The sequence below is a fragment of the Aquila chrysaetos genome, chromosome 22 (genome assembly GCF_900496995.4).
Source record: "Aquila chrysaetos chrysaetos chromosome 22, bAquChr1.4, whole genome shotgun sequence".
Taxonomy (NCBI): domain Eukaryota; kingdom Metazoa; phylum Chordata; class Aves; order Accipitriformes; family Accipitridae; genus Aquila; species Aquila chrysaetos.
The window spans coordinates 505,849-527,557 of NC_044025.1; the positions used below are offsets into that span (position 1 = coordinate 505,849).

The window sequence follows — 21,709 nt, forward strand, 5'->3', positions numbered from 1 at the left end:
CTCTAAGAATATGTTTGTCCTGGCTGTTTCCTTTCCCTTTCTTCCCTTTCTCCTCTGCAGCTTCAAGGAAGGTCAGGTCCCTTTTGCTCTCCCTGAGCTAGGTCAAACCTCCACGTGCCCTGCTGACACATCCTCCCCTCCGAGCAGGCGGGCTTTCCCCAGTGCACAGCCACCTCCCTCCTCCATGACTGGAGGGGGTCCCTTGCCGAGGTCAGATTCTTACCTCTCCTGTCTGCAGCTCGTGGGCCGGAAAGGCATTTAGCACACAGCTGTTCACCACTCTGTGCCACTTTGTGGCAATCTGTGGGTTGTTTATTTCTCTGCTTCAAATGTTAAAACCTGCAAAAAACCCCAGGAAGACATACTAAGTAATCCTTGAAATGAAATTTCTTGGAGAGGTTAAGGTGGGGCTGCATAGTCCGAAGGATGTGGAATGGGATGTGAGACCTTTTCACCTCTGGTTCAAACCTCTTGCAGCCAGCAAGCGCGATAGCATCTCACAGCTCACCCTCCAAGCCTAATGGGGACTGTGAATGAAAAGTGCAGTCTGATTGCCAGTGCTGGAGATGTAGGTACCCAAAGCACACCTGTACCTGCCCCCGGGCTCCTGCAGAGTAAGCATGAGATGGTGCCCTGGGTGTGCATTCGCTGAGCAGATGCAGTCAGCTTCTGAGGTCACCTGGGGATCCAGGTGTCACTGTGCCTGTCTTGGAGAAGCCCAGACTATTTTCTCCCTGCTTGGCCCAGAGACCTCTCCGTGGAGAGGCACAGCTGAAGGTATTTACATCTGTGGACGTCAACCTAGTACCACTGCCACTGCATGGTGTGATGCTCACTAGACACCTCTGCTGTTCAGGCCTTGAAGGATGCATCTGAACAGAACCATCACCCCTCCTGAAAGGGTTGTGAGCTGGGTTGCGCTTAGCACAACTCCTCCCTTCTCCCTTTGTTTTGTCAAGGAGCAGTAGGAAAGACCGCGTGGAAATGCATTCTGCTGAGCTCCTGTGCTCTCACTTTCCAATGCAGGATCAGCTGTGGTGGGAAGGACATAGGATGAACAGCATCTTCCAGTTCTCCCAGGCTTGCCCCTTCAGACATGAAAAGAGCTGGGTAGGACAGAAGCCACATGCTGTGGGCTTCCACGTTTCCATGTGCGTGAAGTGATAGCAGCCCTTGTACACCACAGACCTGTGCTTTAGGGCAGTTATCTCTGCCGTTGGCTTCTTGGTGGCACTGTAAGTTCATCTTGCCAGTGTTCCCTATAGGAAACATGGGGGAAGCCCCATATGATGAATCAAAGTCACAGCCACTATTCTGGTGTAGCTGTAGCTGCAGGAAGCCCCAGCCGTTCCAGTCTTTCCATGCTGGGGAGGACTCGACCCTGGAAGCCTGGAGGAGCGTATAAATCAATATCTCTATCTGTAAGCAATGTGGTGGTACCAAAAGCATAGAACTCAAGACTATTTATTTGGGGAAGAACTTGAATCCAGATCCTTTTCAAATTGGATCAGTTTCTAATTACGGCAAGTTACCTGCATTCCTACCATACACAGCTATAATGGTAAGGCTCCATTTTTTCCTAATGAAGGATACGCATGGTAGTTATCAAGTGTCTTCAGCAGGTAGACTGTTTTAACCAAAGTAATTCCAGCCTTGCGAAGAAACAGTCTACCTTCAAACTGGGCTGCTATGATAGCTGATGAACAGAGGAGAAGCTCAGTGATGGACTCCATTAAGGTTTTATGTGCCATATGAAACAGACCTAATTATTTCATATCATTTGAAAGCCTTAATTCCTTACTTGCAGATGGTAAAATGATTTCCTTTTCTGATGAGTCCCAAGATACCAATTGCTAAAACCAGATGGGAATTGAATGGGTGTGTATGGAAGGGCAGCAAAGTGTTAACCAAAAGGAGGTGCTTTGAAGATCTGCGCTGTCACTATTCATCTGCTGGAAAAGACAGTTCTGCGTTAACAGGAACCCAGTGGACCCAAATGCCTTCCACACAGTACAGTCATTTCTGAAATTACTGCTTGAGAAGATATGTGGATGTTCATTCTCCTTGGGTGTTTTTATCATTAAATCATAGACTGAAGATAAGGAAGCCTGGCTTTTGAAGTAGTGTAATTTTAGAGTTTCTGGACTCCAGAAAACAACAGTTATAGAGGAATGCAGAAACATCTGAACTGAACATAGTATTTAACATAAAATGGCTTTCCCAATAACAGGGACGATTCCTGGGGAAGGCTGATGATGGGTAAACGGACTTCACATCTGTGTGCCTGCAAACTAGCAAAATGCTGAAATGTTTCACAGCTTCCTTGGCGCACCAAGACAGGAGATCTGCTGCTGTGGTTTGTGAAAGACACAATGATACAAATTCGGAAGAGAAACTAGAGGAGGCAAAGATGCAGGCTTTGACCTGCTTTTCTGAACTCTGTAACATGTGAGCCAACCTTAGTCCTCCAGCCACACCATGCCTCTGAGACATGGGCATTGAGGAGATCAATAGGTCCTTCTGCACACAAGCTTCTCAAAGGCCTTGGAGAACAAACAAGAGCCGGGTGAGCATCTTGAGCCAGGAGCAACATGTGTCTGTGCGCTGTTCCCACTGTGCTATTCTGATTAGAGTCAGCAGGGCCTTGGGGGGTCTTCTGGCACCACGTGCCAGCCTGCAGTCCTCCTTCACCCAGTGCTAAGGAGATTCTAGCACGCTGGCACCCGTGTAATGTTACCAGCTTTTCCAGCAATGGGTAGCTTTTCCAATACCAGCTATCAGAAAACAGAATTTTAGAGAGTTCTTGTTTGCTACCTGCCACCATCCTGTAATCAGCTTCCTGGAGTGGATTTCATTGTTTGCAGCTGTCCACAAGCATAGGAGATCCTTCCTTAGATGTTACCCCTGGTACTCCGGAGCAAAAAAGAGCAGCTGGGTTCTCAAATGATTTCTTCTCCTGAAGTGGCTCACGCTTGATTTCTTACAGATATTGCCTAAATTGGCAGCTGGCCTTTTATTATTTTTTTTTAACAGGCTTCCCAGGAACATGTTCCTCCTGATCTTTAAATTCTGGGGAACAAACTGTTTGCCTGTAAACCCACCTCCTTGCCATGGTTTAACCCCAGCTGGCAACTAAGCACCACGCAGCTGCTCGCTCACTCCCCCCTGGTGGGATGAGGGAGAGAAGCAGAAGGGTAAGAGTAGAAAACTCATGGGCTGAGATAAAGACAGTTTAATAGGTAAAGCAAAAGCCATGCACGCAAACAAAGCAAAACAAGGAATTCATTCACCACTTGCCATTGGCAGGCAGGTGTTCAGCCATCTCCAGGAAAGCAGGGCTCCATCGCACATAACGGTTATTTGGGAAGACAAATGCCATCACTCCAAACATCCCCTCCTTCCTTCTTCTTCCCCCAGCTGTATATGCTGAGCATGACGTCATATGGTCTGGAATATCCCCTTGGTCTGTTGGGGTCAGCTGTCCCAGCTGTGTCCCCTCCCAGCTGCTTGTCTCCCCCCAGCCTTCTTGCTGGTGGGGTGGGATGAGAGGCAGAAAAGGCCTTGACGCTGTGTAAGCACTGTTCAGCAATAATGAAAACATCTAGGCATTATCAACACTGTTTTCAGCACAGATCCAAAACATAGCCCTGTACTAGCTAATATGAAGAAAATTAACTCTATCCCAGCCAAAACCAGCACACTCCTCCATCCCTTTTCAATACACTTCAGCTAGACCTTGGACAGTATGTTTTTTTCACCAGGGAAGAGCCCAGAACAGACTTGGAGCTGTTGCAGAAATTGTATCTTTTTTGGATTGTGTGCTTGCATAATTTTGTCCTTAATTTGAAGTAAATTCTACACATGGTAGTGTCAAAGGAAGCCTGAACATGATACAATCTGTGCTGTTATCTTCACTCTGCAAACAGACCACCTGGAAGTTAGATGGGAGAATTGTGATCTGCCTCAGATATTCTGCAAATTTTCGGCATAAACCCAGGAAACGACTGAGCCACACGCATACAGAATTGACTCAACAGCCCTAGTAAATTAAAAAGCCCCAGGCTCTTGTTGACAGAAAGAATTTCTCGACCCTTCTCCAGACCATTTTACTCAGAGAGGCCTTATGAGTTGGACTGGATCCTCACCAAAACTGTAGGGAAGTGCTGAGTTTGAGTAGAGCAAATTCCAGTGCCTGCGGAAGGGATGCACACAAGCAAGTCTCAAGGTCTTGAGCTGGGCTGGGACACAGAAGAGCGGGGACTGGTTTGTTGTGTCCAGCTGAACATAGTGCTTGGGAAGGCTAGCAGCCTCTGATCTTGGGTCTGCCTCAGTCCTGGAGCCCATTGGGTTCTTGGCACAACTTAGAGCAGTTTGAGGCTGCTCTAATCTTTTATTGCTGGGTGCCATGCCCCACGGGGTTGTGCTAGTGGGTGTATCACAGCAGAAATACTCTTTTTCCCAGTTAGGTCTTGGCACATGTTATCTACAGTTGGGGTCTTCCCAGCCAAACAAAGAAACAAAGACAAGTCTCATTGCTGCACAGTCCTCTGCCTACTTAAACGCACTTCGTGACTCTTTTGTGTGGCTGATGAAATCAAAGTGGCTGGTGCCCTGGGCCAGGATCTTCCTAAATTGCATGGGATCAGAAGACTTAAAGAGCTTTACAGAGCAACACCCCCTCATCATGTTGTACTGGTTGTGCTTTCAAGAGTCAGGCTGAAGGATTTACAAATGCTGACAGATAAACAGACTCTTTGGTTTTGGGCTGACAGCATTGCATTATGTGAGAGAGTGACGTCAGAGGCCTGAAGGACCTCAGACAAAAAGTGAAAGTCAAGGAGAGAATAAAAAACAAAACAAAGCAAAAGAGAAAAGATCAATTAATTTTTAAACTAGTTGAGGTATGTAAATCACCAATTTACAAAATTACATGTTCACTTCCTAGAAGCCCATTTGCTTACCACATCCATGTATATTGTTTCCTGCAGATTTTCCCAGGAAAGGGGAAAGATCATTCTGAAGGGTTAACCACATTGCCGAGAGCTCCCCTGTGCTTTTCCAGAGCACCATTCAAAGGAGTGAACATCAGGCCAATCTCATACGGCCGTGGTTCTCTTTGCAGCACAGCTTGCTCGGCTCCCCTGTGGTGTGAGGAGCTATGCCATCCCTCTCAATGACTCTACTGATTTGGTCAGCACAAGTTTCACATTGCACAACCACAAGGATGTCACTTTGCCATGGATATACAAGCAGTTCTGCGGGGAGGTGTTGCAATATCCTTGGAAATGAAGAGCCCACAGTGTTGAACTAGGGGTGAAAATCTCCACATCCTGTTCCAAATCTCCTGAACCAGCCAGGACTCATTCATTGGGGTTTGCATGCTGTTTATCTTGGGTGATGAGATCAGGTACCTTTTTGGGTTCAAGTGGCCCATCTATGCATCTTGTTCAATGCATCCTTTTTAATGCACATATAACTATAGCAGACCCTTAAGCACCATCAGAGTGTGGAAGCTGATCCTGCAACAGTGACGCTCAGCAAAGACAACAGCGCAGATCCTGCTGAGCTCCCGTAGCTTAGTTGGAACTGCGCTGTTGTCTTCACTGAGCCCAGAAGTGGGTGTCCCTGCAGTTTGGACTCTACTATACAGCAAACATGCCTTGATTAGCTGCTCTGGATAAGGCCTCTGCATTTATTCCGGTTGCTTTCTTTTCTTCCCATCAGCGATTTTGTGGAGTCCAGCCTTTTGTGGCTCTCCAGAGCTTGATCATCTGGGACTGGTCAGGGGACAATGACAGAACTGTCTTCTTTTTCAGCCCTTTGCACAAATAAGCAACATGCTTGAAACATTTCTCCATTTGCTTATATCAGTGCATTGTGTCCTTCTGCTACAGCTTCTCCTTATCCCATTATTTTGAAGCACCTGCTCATTCACATTCTTCTGTAACATGGATTGTATTATGAGAGCTACCGAATTTGGCATACTTTAATTAAGATCTGAGGGAACAAAGGAAATGAGCCAACCCTTGCAAGATTTAGAACAACAGCTGGGCAGAAAAAGTTTTGCTTCCAGCAGGAACATTATGATAATGATGTTATTAATTAATAGCAGCAAATAATAATTAACAATAATTATTGCTCTGCCCTGATACAAGGCAAAAGGTCAAAGTTTCTCAATTTTCATAAATAAGTGCTCTGCAAACAACATAGAAGTAGGTCATTCAAACCATTTTGGTTTGTACTTTTTGAGATGCTTTATTTGACTGATCATCTTACTGCATTTTTTTTTACCATGTAAATATTTAACTGCAATTCATCCTGAACCCAAGAGCAGAACTTGTGGATTTTTTCAAAATGGGGTAAAAAAAACCATCTTAAATAATTGGTCAAAAGTGAAAGAGTTGGACACTTTCAAGCAACAACAGAATCTGGACAGAAAACCTGACCAGTTTTATTGAAGGCATTTGCAAGTAGCAAATATTCAGATGTGGCAATTTTTTTAAAATTTTCATGCATCTGATTAGGCACAGAGAGATGGAGTTAGGCAAGGGCAGTCTTGGGAGTTCACAAAGGCTAGAGAGGGGACAAGGTGCTGTCTGCAAGAGGTTGGTGCGGCCTTGTACTTCCCCAAGACTGTTCCTGCAGATACAGCTTTGTCCACTTGCCTTTGCCTTTGCCTTTGAGGAGAGACATGTTGGGCCTCCATAACACCAGTGAGTGGACCAGAAAGTCCAAAGGTAATATTTGCAAGAATAGTCTACCATCTCTGTAGTCCCTGCAAGAGCTTTCAAAAGGAGAAGGGACCCTGTTTTGCTGGGGTAGCCAGCCAAAACCTCTTGACTAGGGTCAAATGTGCAGGAATAAGGATGCCATAATCAAAGACCATCTCATGGCTCTTGACCTTAGTGAGCCTTAACTTTCAGGTATATCCCTCAGGCCATATGGTTGGCCACTGAAGAAGAGCTGCCCAGAAGCCCTTACCACAGGCAGCAGATTCTGCATGCAGAAGGGGTGATTTCCATTGCTCTTCCTGTCCAGACTGGGACACTCATGTGCAATTTCATGCTGGAAATTTCTTTGCTAGAAGTCACATCTGGAGCCATAGTAATAAATATCAAATCATCTTCTCCAGCCTAGACGTATGAGACAGCTGAAAAAAAAGGAACCATGAGCACTGCATGCTTTCAAAGGTCTCCTGGTCACTGTTGCTGCCAGCAGCCTTGTTTATGAGGAATCAGGACCCAGGGACACAGAATGGCACATGTGTCTTGACAGCTTGTATGCTAGCTTGGGAGGTGGCAGAAGGTGCTCGTGTTCACGAGGGCTTCTTTTCTGTCACTTTTCCCAGTGCTGATTCACTAGTAACTAAAGATGAAAAGCCTGAGCTGTCCTAGACACAGAGAAGACAGTTATCTGCTGCCTTCCATCTAGAAAGCTCTTCTCCCCACCCACACTAGGCTGACTGCAGAGATCTGAAGATGGGCTATATGGTAGCTGTCATGGCATCAAAGCTTCTTTGACACTTTTCTGTTTTGCTTTTTCACTTCTCACCATTTTTTTTCTCTGGGTTTTTATTTCCTTCCACCAGTTTTCATGTAATTTTCAGTCTTTCCTTAATGGCATGCAGCTTCAGTCACACTGAAGTTCCAGCCTTGGCTGACCTCTTGAGGATGTGCGCCTGAGACAGCTGTAGCTCCTTTCAGACAAAGCGCCTCTTTTTGAGGTGGGTGGGACATTTGCTTCATTCAGCAGTACCCTTGAGGCCCTTCAGTGTGCTCACAACATATGTGAAAACTCAGATCCCAGACAAATGGGCAGCACACTGCAAGCTAAACTGGATACCCTTGAAGACTCTGTGAATAAGTTCATTACTCTATCAGTGGTGATGAAAAAACTTCAAAAAGGATTGGGAAAACACCTTCTATTTTGGATGCCTTGTTCAAACCCCAGTGCAATCTCTTAAAGGTTTCTCTAAAGTCATGCTTCCCCAGGGCTGTCCTTGTGAGTCTGCATCCCCCAGCTGCCTCAGGTTTATACTCTTTGATTGCCAACAGGGCATCTTCTTCACTCCACTTCCCAGCACCAGCTCCCTCTGCTTCATCAAGGGGAAGGTCAACAGGCCTCATGTCTGATGGTAACCCCTTGGGCTGGGCTTTCCTTGGGAGCTGGCTGGCTCCCTGGTATTGAAGTGACATTGCTGCTATGTCTCCCTTTCCTGTGCTCCAAGGTGAATGTCCAAGAATGAGAAAAGAGGGTGAATTTTTCAAAGATATTTGCCTGACCAGGGAGTCAAATTTCCAGTTTCAAAAGTGACTTGGATACTGAGAAACTTAAGTGTATGACTAGGGAGTTCAGTGAAGCCTCATGCAGAGCCATGCCCTTAAGTTCTCCCCAAGCAGTTCAGGGTACACGAATATCCTGGCACACTTCCACATGGAGGTGTTAGCACAGGTCCCAAAAAACAGATGCTGTGTATCACAGAAAACAGGTTTGGTCGTGGGCAGTGAGGATGCACCAGCTTTTTTTGCTCATGCAGACCTAACAAAACTGCAGTGAAAACCAGCAAGAAATCAGATGCCAAAGCCATGTTAGTCATGCAGGGCCTTCCAAAGCTTTCTTCTGTGAGAGGGACAGCAGGTGAAATGTCCCCTGGACATGGGACACCCTGCCTTGGAGAACGGAAATGCATTCTTTAGGGGAAAGATGGACAGGTTTGAAGCTGTGGAGGTGTTGAGATGGAGAAAGATGGTAGATGGGATGGAGAGATTATGCAGCCTTTTATTAGCTATATCTTCTCCTTGGATCATGCTGGATTCAGAGGTGTATCTGCAGGTCCCCTGTAGGCATCCAGCACTGAGAGTCAGGCTACCTCTGGAGTACCAGCAGGTTGTCCCACAGGCAGATGGCCTCCTTTAGGAGCCTGTGGCAGTGGTGTATCACTGTCAGCAAATGCCTCAGCCTTCTCCCCTGGGAGTGTTAATGGGTGTCTCCAGGCAGGGATTAGACATCTATGCACTGGGGGAATGGTACCAGCCATGTCCATCGCCACAGCTGGGAGATCATTACACCTTGTCCTGCCTTGTGCCTAGCCACCTGGTGCCTCCTCAAGTCCTTCCCCAGACCTCAGCTGAATCTTACCTCTCCCATCCAGAGAGGAGCCCTCCAGCTTGGAGAAGTCTGTATACCTGCAGGCCTGACAGATGGGCTAGTATACCCTTGGTCTGTACAGCTGGTGCGGCTGCTGAGAGCCCCTAGTCCTCCCTCACATGTTGTGATTCCCACCTGCTGGCCCAGATCAGTGTTTGTCCATGATCAGGGAGAACTATTAAAAATCAAGGTTTTTCTGGTCATAATGAATAGGGAAGACTTCTCTAATTTCTACCTGTTCCCCCCAAGGAAACTAAATAGTTGCTGAAAAAAACTGTCTGTGTTCCCTTAAGCAAATAGAGAGAAGCAGGAATTCATCTCTCTTCTTGACTTTTTTTTATTGCCACTGGAGTTGCATATCTGTAACGTGCCATCTAAACATAAATCTGTCGAGAACAACAAACGCTGCCATAGCCCTTGAGCAACAGTGCAGAACTAATCTGCCAACAAGCTTTGGAACTACAAAGCTTTGGTCATATGAAACGTCAAATCCATCCCTTCCTCATCCCCTTCACTGTGCCTGCAGACTGGGAGCAGGTGTTAGCGCACCTTTGGGAGGCACGAAAGGGTCAGATCTGCACTGCCCACGTGGGGCTAGCAGTGGGCGCATGGGACCTTGACCTGGACCTGTCCTGCTCCACCCCACCGTATGCACAGGTTGGGACCAGTCGTCTGACACTGTGCTGAGGCTGCTCCAGCTGCTTGCTGTCCTTTGCAGTGGACCATCAGGGAGCTAAGTCATATACCTCAGGCTTGGGCCTCTGGTCCACATCCTTTTTGCTGAGGTATCTTTCAGTCCCTTCTTTGTTGACTAGCTGGGGCCTGCCGAACACTGAGGGACAGTGCGATCTTGTGGGTGACAGCTGAGAGAGAGGAACGTCTGACATGTATGACGCGCAGAGCCTCCAGCCCCGCTTACCTTGGGAAGTTGGAAAACAGATGTTAAGATGCTAGCTCTAATGATAAAGCCCTCTTAAGCCTAGAGGAGGGAGAGGTTGGTTGGGGAGGGAGGGAGAGAGTTGTGGGACAGGCAGGTAAGAGATAGGACTTCAAGAAAGCTAGGGATAACTTTGAGGAACTATCCAACAAGGCCACAAGAAAAGATGTGAAGTGAAGGAGAGAGATAAGTGCCTGAGGGAGAAGTGTTTGACCACCCACAGCTGAGCTCCCATCGCTTCCCAGGTTCACCTGCAGCTGTGGCGGTCACAACACAGAGGGTGCAGGTGCTGCTCCACAGTACACGGTTCAGCAGCTCCTGCTGCACCCCTGCCCACGTCCCAGTGCTCCCCAAACCTGGCTCAGCCTGGGAGCTGCTCCAGAGAGCTTACTCATGAGCTGGTGCACGTTTCTGGTGGCCCTCGTCCACAGGGCACCATCCCTGCCACATCAGCATCATGCTAATGTATAACTGGTGCTCCATGAGCTGGCACATCCCAGCCCATCATGTAACGTTGGTCAGGATAAGTGTGAGAGAGCCTTGCAGTTGGACAGCATGTGAGACCTGTTCGGTTCAGCTTTCTTCTCTGTCCCTTTCTCTCTGTTAACACAGAGACTCTGCACATGCTTTCTCTCTAACCGCAACGTAACCCTTTTCCCTGGAACATCCTGTGGGTAATTCTGGGGTAATAACGGGAGGATGCTTGCCGTACACAACGCTCGCTGTCGCCTGAGCAGCTGCTCACCGCTCTGTGGTGCCTCTTGCCAGTCTTGTCTAGATAGTAGCTCCAAGGAGAGTCTCTGAAAGTAGCATCCAGCTCATCTCGATCTTCCTGCCAGCTGGTGCTTCTAGCAAGTGAGAAGGAAGGAGGCAGGCAGAGGAGGAAAGGAGGGGTTTGGCTGGCTGCTTGAAGACCCAGGCCAAAAATAGAGCTGGAATGCTGATGTTGCAGGTGCCTGGTTAAAGAAAAGCGAAGAGTAAATACGCGCGTAAAGCCTTTATTTTTTCCATTCATCACAATGCACTTTTTATTTCTGACCTTAGCCTCAAGAATGGTGCCAGACATGTTCTGTGATTTCTCCCCTTTTCCCCTCCAGATGTCCAAATGGATTCTTCGGACAGAGATGTTTGGAGAAACTGCCTTTGCGATTGTACATGCCAGATCCTAAGCAAAGTATGTTTGAAGACAAAAAATACACCACACTACTTAAAACCTCCCGGGCACAGCAGTGGATGTAGAGTGGTCTAGTCAGGGATGGCTCTTGGTGTCAGCTTTGGGCTAGGGCTTAGGGATGCAGGTAAGGGTGAAGGCTGAAAGCAGACGGATAGGAGCCGTGAAAGGGATCAGAAGGGGCCTCAGTTCAGTCTGTTTGAGTGTCATTTTGCTATCTTGTTTCTCTCTTTCTGGTTTTCTTTCTTCCGGTAGGTGTCCGATCGAATTCACAGGAGACCGGTGTCAGCATTTCGCAATGGTCAGCTTCTCCAGTATGTCTGTTTCTACTTCTCTCTCTCCCTGGTTATTGTAGCTCTGTGTCATGTCCTTAAAGCAGGTTCTTCTGTTCTCCAAGAGCCCTCTTCCTGTCTTGTGCGCTCCCAGCTCTGCTTGGCCATAAGAGGAGCTGTGATCATGTCCAAGAGGAGAATCGGGGCTCTTGTTATCTCCCCATTTGTTAGAATGGGTTCTGCTTTCATTTCTGATTGAACTTAATGTTGCTTGCTTTTTTCATGCAAAATGCAAATAAGGCACAAGGTTATGTGGTGTGCTGTGTGAGAACAGTTTGTATGATAAGCTGTATCTGCTAGCATTACACTCTCAAGATAGACTATGTTGTGCAGTGCAAGAGATGTGCATTTTCCCATGACTCTTGCGAAGGGGTGTGTGAGTCTCTCTGTACCAACTGAGGAAATCACAGCAAGGGCTGTAATGAAATTTCCCCCGAGGTGAGGTTGTGTTTCTGTTTCCAGAAGCTAAACCAAGCATCAGTTGCTGTTCAGGTGAGATGGTTGGAGGCCGGCTCGGAGTCAGATCCTGGAGCACGCCCAGGGGGCTGAACAGGGCACACATGCACGCCTGGAGCCCCAGAGGTCACGCTGGTGGCTGCCACTGTCTCAGGGCTTCCCACACCTCAGTGTCACACAGGATACGGGCTACATCTGCTGACTGTGCACCTCAGAGTATATCCCTCCCGGACACAGAGATGTTCCCGTCTCTCCTAGGGGGTTGTACAGCCTTGCATATGGGATTGTGTCTAACGACAGTGACGGATCCTTTAACCTCGTATTCAGTTGGTGTAAATACCCTAGATCCCTTGCACTTAGTGCTTCCCAGTTTCTAGTGCCCAGTTCCTACAGGCTCTAGGTCTCCAGAGATGCCTCGCTTATAGACATCAATAGCTCATTTTGCTCAAGGCAGATAATTTTTCTGGGTCCATATTCAGACAGTGTCCCAGCATCAGTGGGATCCTGGTCTGGGTAAGGACTGACCTGAAAGGAGTGCAGGAAATCGGCCACGGTGACCCTCTGTGTGACCTATCCTGCCTCCACGCTGGCCGTTTGGACCACCACAAATGGTGGTTTTAAAAAGAGGCTTTTTAAAAAGAGCTACAAAAGAGGCTTTAATTAGTGGGAACCAGAGGAGAAATGCCTCTCCATCATGACTCCCTGATTGCCAGTACATCCTCTCCCACCGTTCTGTAAGAAATCCTGCAGTCTTCATCGTGATCTGGCAATAGCAGGACTCTCATTAGCACGTGCTAATAGCTGGCAAGTGCTCGAATTAGACGCCCTTCTACAGAGTATGCAGGCAAGATGCAAATGGGCTTTGTGAGGCCCTTGGGACAGCTTGATGTTTTTACATTGCCTTTTGTTTCAAATTGGCTTCCAAAGTTGAAACCTCCATTGATTTATTCTTTCAGACTAAAACATCCAAGTAAGCTCTTTTTAAAATGATAAAACAAAATGTTCTGTTTTGATCTTTAACCTGATGCAAAATGGTTTCCTTTCTGCTTTTAAGCCCATGGTGTCAGGGATCCTGACTGCAGATAGCAGTGGGATGCTCATTCAATGAAGCTGATTTGTAGCATGTTTCATGAGGTGGTATCCAACAGGCTTAAACATTATTGCTACCATGCTGCAAAACCAAAACAGGGTGAAAATGAGTTTTATGTCAGGAAAATGCCTTTTCAGAACATTAATAGCAAGAGTAAACAGTGTGTGTTTTTTCCCCAGCCTGCAGAACCCAGCTTTTTATGGGAATGAGATTTGTTTAAATTTTATTCATGTGTTAGAGGAACAATGCCAACTTTAAAACCAACACATGTACATTTCTTACCTCAATTCTGCTTTAAACCACAGGATAGTAAGGTAAAAACAGCTTAACAATCCAGGTTGCCTGTCTGAACTTGGATAAAAATAATCTAAGAAGATGATTCATATGTGTTTATAGCTGTTTTCACTTTCGGGTCACAGTTGGGTAATATATGTAGCAGCAACACTGCAGAAAAGCATGCACTGAACTTGCTATTCTGAATAGGAAAGGCATTTCACTTGAGTCTGGACTGTGCAAATGCTTACTTTCTACTTTAATCAATAATTAGGGCACAGTAGAAGTTGCTGTTGCTCTATAATTCACTCAGTGCTTCATCCCATATGGGTTCTGACAGGTCAAAAGCTGAAACAGATTAAATGAGGTTCAGGCACTTCCACTGGAAATAAAATAGCTCTGTCCTGATTCATGTTTTGAGAACATTGCCAGCACTTGACAGATACTTAAATAGTAAATAATGACACCTACGCTGGTATTGTTTTAAATGCATTTAGGGTATTTTAGGTTTTCAGGCCTAGATCGGAGCCTTCTGATTCTTTAACATAAATATTAAATTTTACAATATGACTTTTAGTAGTTATATCTCAGGGCTGATCAAGAGTCTCTGCAGAGTGAACTAAATTTAAGAAGTGGTTCTGAAAAGATATGGCAGATAGTTTTCTGAATTTGGGCCAGAGATGGAGATGGTGCAGCATCCCAGCATCATGCCAGATATTGTGTATCTTTCCTCTGGGAGCAACTTCCTATCTCACCGGTTTAAACCCTTATTCAGATCTTGCTCAGGTAAAACTCCCCATGTTCTCTAGGAGTACAGGCTATCTTTGTTTATTTGACAGGTAGCTCTGGAGGTTTGTTTTTCTCTGATTGTCCAAAATACCTGCTAGACCACTGCAATTATGAACATGAAAATCAGATTTTCTTGCATGTGATGTTTCTCTATGTAGCTGTTACAACCATATGGCCAAGTGCCTACTGCCAGACATTCTGAGTGTATACCCTACTGCTTGAAAACGAAGAGGAAATGTTAAAGATGGAGGGGTTTTCTATGTTATGCTCACACTGTTGCTATTTTCTAACAGATTGGTACAGAGGAACTCACTAGGAATTGTATTATTGGGCTAGCTCGGAGACCTCCCAGTCTGTCCTGGCTAAGCTCTTATTTGGATGAATAGCATTTGCTTTTGGTAGGAATTTGCAATAGCAGAATTCAAGCAAGTATCTCAGCCGTTGGTTCCTATCTGCTTATAAGGAGTTTACATTTTATTTTGCTTGCATTGTAATGCAAATGTAATGGGAAATGTGTTGAGATACTGGAGAAAAAAGCAAAGCATGCTAAACCAGCTACTTATCTGAGAAAATGGATGCATAGTGCAAACAGACAACATTGCTCTGGCCTAGTAAGGTGCCACTTCTGAGCAGAGCTGTGGTACCTGACCATGTCAGCTCTCTAAGCCTGCCTTTACCCTAAGCCTGCTTTAGTCTAAGCCACCCTGATGGTCTGTTTTCTAGCAAGGCTCATACCGTGAGGAGATCTAAGGCAGCGTGTTTATTTTGCGCAGCAGTGGCTAGGTATGTGTAGGCAGTTGGCTACCATCAGTCAGCAGACAGACAATAACCTGCTAAGCGGCAGCTACGCAGATGAGGGCCTTTGAGACATTGACACGTAGTAATCCCACATCCAGTAAGTATGGGCAAAGTCTCACAGGGAAACTTAAAAGCTTTATCCTGTTTATCATAGGTCAGTTTTAGGACAGTATGACAGATGGCTTTCCCACATTCATCAAAACAGAAAACCTACCAGAAGAAGGAAGGAAGGAAGGAAGGAAGGAAGGAAGGAAGGAAGGAAGGAGAGATGTCAGAGCAAACAACTGCACGTTCACTGAGATTAAAACAGTTGAAAGGTACATATCTGAGAAGAAAAAGATGTCCTGACTTAAGATGTGCTGACTTAAGCCTGCTTAGATCCCTTCTGTCTGTATGAATTTTCACTGATCTCAGTCTCTCTTGCACGCTCCTCCATCCACGCTTAAGGAATTGACTGATGGATCAAGGTTAGAAGATCATGTTGTCTGGGCTTTAACTAACCTGTAAGAGGAAAGCCTTATAGAGGCTGTACAATAGAACTGAAGGACATGAAAGAAATATTTAAAGCAGTTTTAATTTAGACTGAAGGAGATTTAATGGCAGTCAACAGAGGGGACAGTGATTGTCTGCAATTACTGTATAAAACACAGGAATGCCCTGGTAAATGAGAATGCAGAGAATTATTTCCATGGGTGATGAGTCATTAAATCATCTTACTAAAATGTTTTTCACATCAAGGTCTTCATATTTCTATGTCTCCATACAATTATAGTTGCAGATATAATTAATATATATACTGCATTGTACATATGATGGTAAAGTCATATTGTCTGCTAGTTTCAGGAGTTAGATCTTACAGTTATGATGTAACTCCAATGAAACCAGAGGGCTAGGAGATCCTAACTGCAAAATTTGACCTAAAGCAGGAATCCTCCCTGACCCTGGCCACAGAGAATGCAATGTGCAGGCAAGGAGTAACCAGCCATACTGGCAGTCTGAGTTCATGTCATGAACTCATCTTCTGACCCCTGTTCTCCCTGCCCCCTCTTTGCAGCAATAGTGCAGCCAGACAGTCATCATTTTTTCAGTGGGCTTTTAGACTTCTGTGTTAGAGGTTTGAGTCCAAATTCATACCCCAGGCTCCCTTAATAGTCACTGCAGAGGGTTCGGCACCCAAGGATGAACATCTGGCTAATTGAACTCCAGTGCTGCCATCAGGATGAGATGTCTCATCCTCCAGAGGTGCTGAGGGTGATGAGTACAAACTCGTAGGCTTAGCTGTCAGATGTCTCTACCAGAGCTCTGGTACAGGTACCTGCAGAGTCACAGATCACAGGTGTCTCTGTCTGGCTGTCCATGCACGAGTGAGAACAGAAGTTTAACACATCAAACTGTTGATCCACAGCCTGAATGAATCCATAGCATTAGTACCCAGGGACCATCTTGCCTTTGCAGTCAGATCTTCATCTCTGCTGGCACACATGGGTGAGAAGTTCAGCAATATTACAAAAGAGTCAGGAAGTCTTTCTAATATGAGAGCTTCTAGTGGGTACTGGAGACTCGCCCAATTGACAGATGTCTCCTGGGTCCAGCTTCATAGGCACAGCTATGGCTTGCAGCTCTTTGCAGAAGACAGAAGCATGTCCAAAATCATACTTCCTTTTAAGAAACTTTTTTTTTTTTAAAGCTGTGCTGGCACCTGTATTTCATAGCTGCCTGTTCTAAATCAGATCAAGATCTAGTTCCATCTTCTCTCTTCTACAATAAACTTTTCAGGTCTTTGTAAAGCCCTGCTGGAAATTTACTAATAAATGGCCAGGCTTTGGGCTGGCTGGTTGTAAAGGTTTTGTAAAACACATTGGCAGCTATGGCCTCACTCCTAGTGAGGCTGAGATACTGAAAGTTAAACATTGTGAAGGGGAACATTTATAACCTTGCCTAAGTCTGCACATTTGGATTCTTTCCACTTGCGATTTATGGAACAATTTAGAAATTTGGGATGAAGTTTTATGTTTGTGCTTGTCTCTTGTCTGTGGAATCTGAAATTTCATCTTAACTTTGCTATTTATTCATCTCCCAAAATAATTGTCACTGATCTGGAGGACAAATGTCATACTGTTCATCTTCTTGTTTAGTGAAACATTTTCATTTTCTACTTTGTGACCTAATTAAAGTTGAAGTCTGTAGCCTGCCTGTAAACATCCTGGAATAGAGCTGACATTCATATATGATCTAGCATATTCTCCATTTTTACTCCATATTTCATCTTAGTTGGTGTCTTCCTACTGGTCTGCTTTGGAAGCACAGAGCAGCATTTTCTGCTATCCATTGGGAGGGCAAGCTTTCTCTTCAACTTTGGGCTCCCCTAAGAGTCTGTTATTCAGGCATGAAATCCCCTTTTCGAAGAGGAGAAAGACAGCTACTCTTGTTGCATAGCACTCAGTGTAGTCATCTGGAAACACGGAAGAGAACAGCTTGGGCTGAGAAATCAGTCTTGCAGTCACAGACTATCTGGTCAATTCTGCTTGCAGTGGACACTGATATGAAAGTGTATCCTGAATTCCCAGCTTGATATGTCTCCCAGGACTCTCTAACTGTAGCCATTAAAAGTTTAGTGTGATGGGTCTAGCTCCTGAAAGATTTGCTGTGCGGCAGGACATTTCCCTTGCATAGGCATTACAGATTCCTTCGAACAACACATGACAAGCACGAGTATTTCTGACATGAGAACCATTTGTTCTTGAGCATCCGCTGCACCATCACTGGGTGTGATCTGTGTAATGATCTCAGCAGCATGATTCCTGCCCTATCATAACACATTTCCTGTAGATCGGATGTCTGGGTCTTCCCATCAGTCATTCTTTCCAAGGAAATTGCTTTCATAGAGCCTTTCCAGCCAGAAAAGCATAAACTGTTTCTACTTGCAGTGTCTGTATCAGGCTCTCCAGACTGGAAACAGCATGTTCCCACAGTGGCACACAAACTGGCTCCAACGCTGCCAACTAAACCATCACTGAAGCAGAGCAGTGTAGGTTTATCGGGTGAGAGGCTTCTTACTTTTCTGAGGGATGGCCACATTCACCCTGAAGCCACCAGACTGCACCCGGAGGAGTGTTGGTCATCACCCTGACATGTAAAAGTGACCCTTCTGACAGGTGGGTTTTGGACACTTGCTCCTCACACTGAGGTGAAGTGTCCCTGTGAGCAGAGGGATAAATGTATCACTTCAAGCTCTTCTGGGAAGGTCTAGATCTGAATTTCAGCTTTTCTGTTCACTTCACTTCAATTCACTTAGCAGTAGTTTCCTACCTATTGATTGTGATATGAAAATGATAAGTGGAAGAATACTTATTTTTTTTACCTACCTTTCTGTTTCCTCCTCCATCTCTTACTCATCTGAACCCTAAAACAATATTTAGGAGGATTTTAAATTCCACAAACATTCTGCAGCTTCCTTTCAATGACATGATAACCACTGACCACTTAATTACAGGGTGATGACTATGCTGTGGTGTGGCTGGGTAATTACAGGGCATTTGTAGTTTATCATAACAGGGTTATTCCTCTCCCCTGGACAGCAGTACAGGTTACCTTTAGGGATCTCCTGAAGTTAATCACATGCTAATCCACAGGAGCTTGCTAATACTCTATTGTTATGTATCTGGACTCTTGAGGCCGCCCAAATTATTTTTATTGATACAGTACTGGACAAGCTAAATGGCTGTGCAGTTTATGGAAAGTTTGCAGACTTTCTGTACTTGGAGATCCCACGTATTGCCCAGCCCTTAACATGAGCACAGTGTCCTCTGTCCCCAGCATCACGGGACTGTCTTGCATTGCTCCCTGTACCCCCTGGGGGGAGCCTGGACCAGGGTGCTGCAAGTATTACTCTTGTCTGTACAATTTATTATCAGTAGTCTGTCTTGCTGGTACTCAAATGTTAATTGTCCACTTTGTTTCATGCCTCGGAGCATGCTCTGTGACCCAGATAGCCCTCTGGGGGACCCAAGCATGTCTGGGGGGGAATAATGCATGCGGTAACTAAACGTCTTAATGATGTTCTTGAGGAACCTGAAGTGCATGTGAGCACAGGCCCAGTTTTCACAGCTATTTGCTAAGGCTTTTATCCTTCTTGATCACCCTATAAATCTACAGTTCAGTGAGAGCCATCTTGTCTTGAGGTGTTACTCCTTTAAGGACATTTTAGATTAAATGTTTTTGTCTGTTCATCTTTTAAAACAGGTAAAATACATTATAGAGAAAAACATAGTCACAAATTCACTGCAGATCAAGTAAGTGTAGGACTTTGTCTTCTGTCCAATGATGAGAAAAAAATCCACCACAAAATTTGTGACAGTGCGTTTACAGAGTACCCACCATACTGGTAGCACCTAAATCCAACTGAATTTGGTCTTTCAGTCCACTTCAGCTGAATGTCAGCCTTTGGGGGACTTGAGTGTAAGGTCCATGCATCACTTGACTCTTCAGCAAGCCCCGCTTTGAACAGCTGAGTCATACCAATCTGGGTGATGGCATCCAACCTGAATCCCACGCAGATGTGCTGCAGCTGAGATGAAGAGTGTGAAAATGAAACATTTTTGTCATCTCTTTCATATTTTTTCACTTTTTCTCTTCCTCAACTCTACCATGCTCACTGCCTTTCTCTGTTTGACAGCCTTCTGTCATATATACAGTAGTTAGGTATTTGAACATTCTAAACTACTGGTCCAGTCTCCTTTGGGATCAACACAGAAGAGCCTAGCTTAGCTTTTAGGTACAAGAAATAACATAAATACTGCAAAGTAATACGTTAAAGAGGCCAGTAGGTACTGTTTCTTTAACACTGATGGCTGCATTAGGAAGAATGGGTTCTATCTTAAGTCCAACATTTTCAGAAAGGTTCAGTAGGCACATTTGGAACAAGATTTTCCAAAAAACTTGCCTCCACTTCAAAAAGTTTGGGGGGGGGTCTCACAGCAGTTCAGGGTGCTCAGCCCTACCTCCTTGTCATGACCAGGGAGCATGTGTGGAGTTCAGACAGAAGGTGAGAAAAATAATACACCCATTTCCTCAGCCTAGAGCTACCACCTTAGTGCTGTCTCACTGTAATTTACTTGTGGTAGCCTCTGGATATATTGTGTCCAATGGAGCTTGTCCTGTGGGAGTTCAAGAGTACTGCTGCACTCTGTCACCACTCCTGGCATGTATCCGTTTGTCTCTACAGTTGGGATTCTATAATTTAATTTTAGCTATCCCAAAGGGTCCCTCTGCCACAAGCCTGGGATACAATACACCTCCCCATTGCAACCACCTCTATCAGCATAAAGTGAATCACTGTCTGGAGGAGCTGGAGGACTTACCTGGACCTCATGCTTCCCTCTGTATGGTTAACAGCTGCAGAGGGGACTGTTGCCCAAATGTTTCTAGGCATCCCCAGCAGCCAACTCGGCCAGACTGCTAGTCTAACTGGGAGGGTGAGTAAAGTGCAGGTTGACTCAACTGTTGCAAAACACAGTGCAGGTGCTACATGTCATGCTGAGCATCTTCTCCACCTAGCAGCAGATACACCCCCAAAGCTTTTAAAGATGTGTTACTTTTCCTGATCAACCTCTTAAAAAAGCAAAGGAGACTTCTTTCAAACATGGTATGCAGTCAGAAATATCTTTTGCTCCAGACCAAAATAAATTGTTGTCTCTAGGAGAAATTTTGATTTCTCAAACATGTTTGCTACCAAGCAGTATATTGTTGATATAAAATAGGCACGTACTATGTGGTGACCCATGTTTGTGAAGGTGATACCCCTCTGCTGAATGCAGAATGATTACATTTTGAAGCAATGTTTTTCCTGGAGTTGGTCCATCTCGTTAGCCTCTGGATTGTAACTTGTTGAATAATTTTGAACAGTCTCTTCTTTAAAGAAGAGACAAACCCTCCAAATCCCAGCCTACTTTTGAAGTGTCTCCTCCTTCACTGTCCCAGCACAGAAGGCAATACCTACCCAGGCCGGGAGGAACTCCTGAGCAGGGGAGGGGGAGAGTGGCTCCGTGTTCCATGTGTTCAGTTATGGGTGATACAGAAGCAATGTCTGTGGCCTGAAATGATTATAAGTGTTGAGTAGCCATGGACATCAGATGCAGGAGCATAGGCTGGGGTAAGGCTTCCTCTATCTTCAAAGCTACCAGTGGGTTTGTAGGCATAAGCAGGCACATACATTCCAGCTGCTGCATGATTGCATGGTTTCTCTCCTGCTCAGGGAACCTGTAGCTAAGATCCAATGAGCCAGCTAGCCGCATCTGCTCCATGGGGTTGGGGAATCAAAAGAAAATACAGTTCTGATGTGAGAGGGACAGTGGGAAGGCTAAAGTTCTTCAGGTCCTGCCCACCACCTCTGTTTGCACAGGCATTTCTGAGTTTGCAAAAAAACATGAAAATGTTTTGAATTGCATCCATTTGTAGCTATAGATGTTGCAGCAAATCCTGGAACAGGGAGGAAATGTGGCAGTATAGGCAGTATGCAGCTATCAAATGGATCAATAGCGTAGATATATAGATGAAATTTAATGTATCTCTACACACATTTGTCATAGTGTCAGTTGAAACAGTGTGTGTAATGGTAGCATGCCTTAGGAAAAGGTACAAGGCTAGATGTGATAACCAAGAGGTTTAGGATGAATGTATTCTGTCCAGTTCTCTGCTGCCCACCACATTGTGTCCAT

At 45.4% G+C, this 21,709-nt stretch overlaps 1 protein-coding gene across 5 annotated transcripts in view; it reads left to right on the forward strand.

Moving 5' to 3' along the window:
* The window catches only part of NRG2 (neuregulin 2), a 174,006-nt gene that overhangs the window by 137,237 nt on the left and 15,060 nt on the right, over positions 1-21,709 (forward strand). For 4 of the 5 annotated variants that reach the window (XM_029997814.2, XM_029997810.2, XM_029997812.2 and 1 more), the window contains one exon: positions 11,511-11,569. In XM_029997814.2, the coding sequence (XP_029853674.1) occupies positions 11,511-11,569 (59 nt within the window). Of the gene's footprint in view, positions 1-11,181; positions 11,259-11,510; positions 11,570-21,709 lie in introns of all 5 variants that reach the window. The other variant, XM_029997811.2, reaches the window with a different exon arrangement.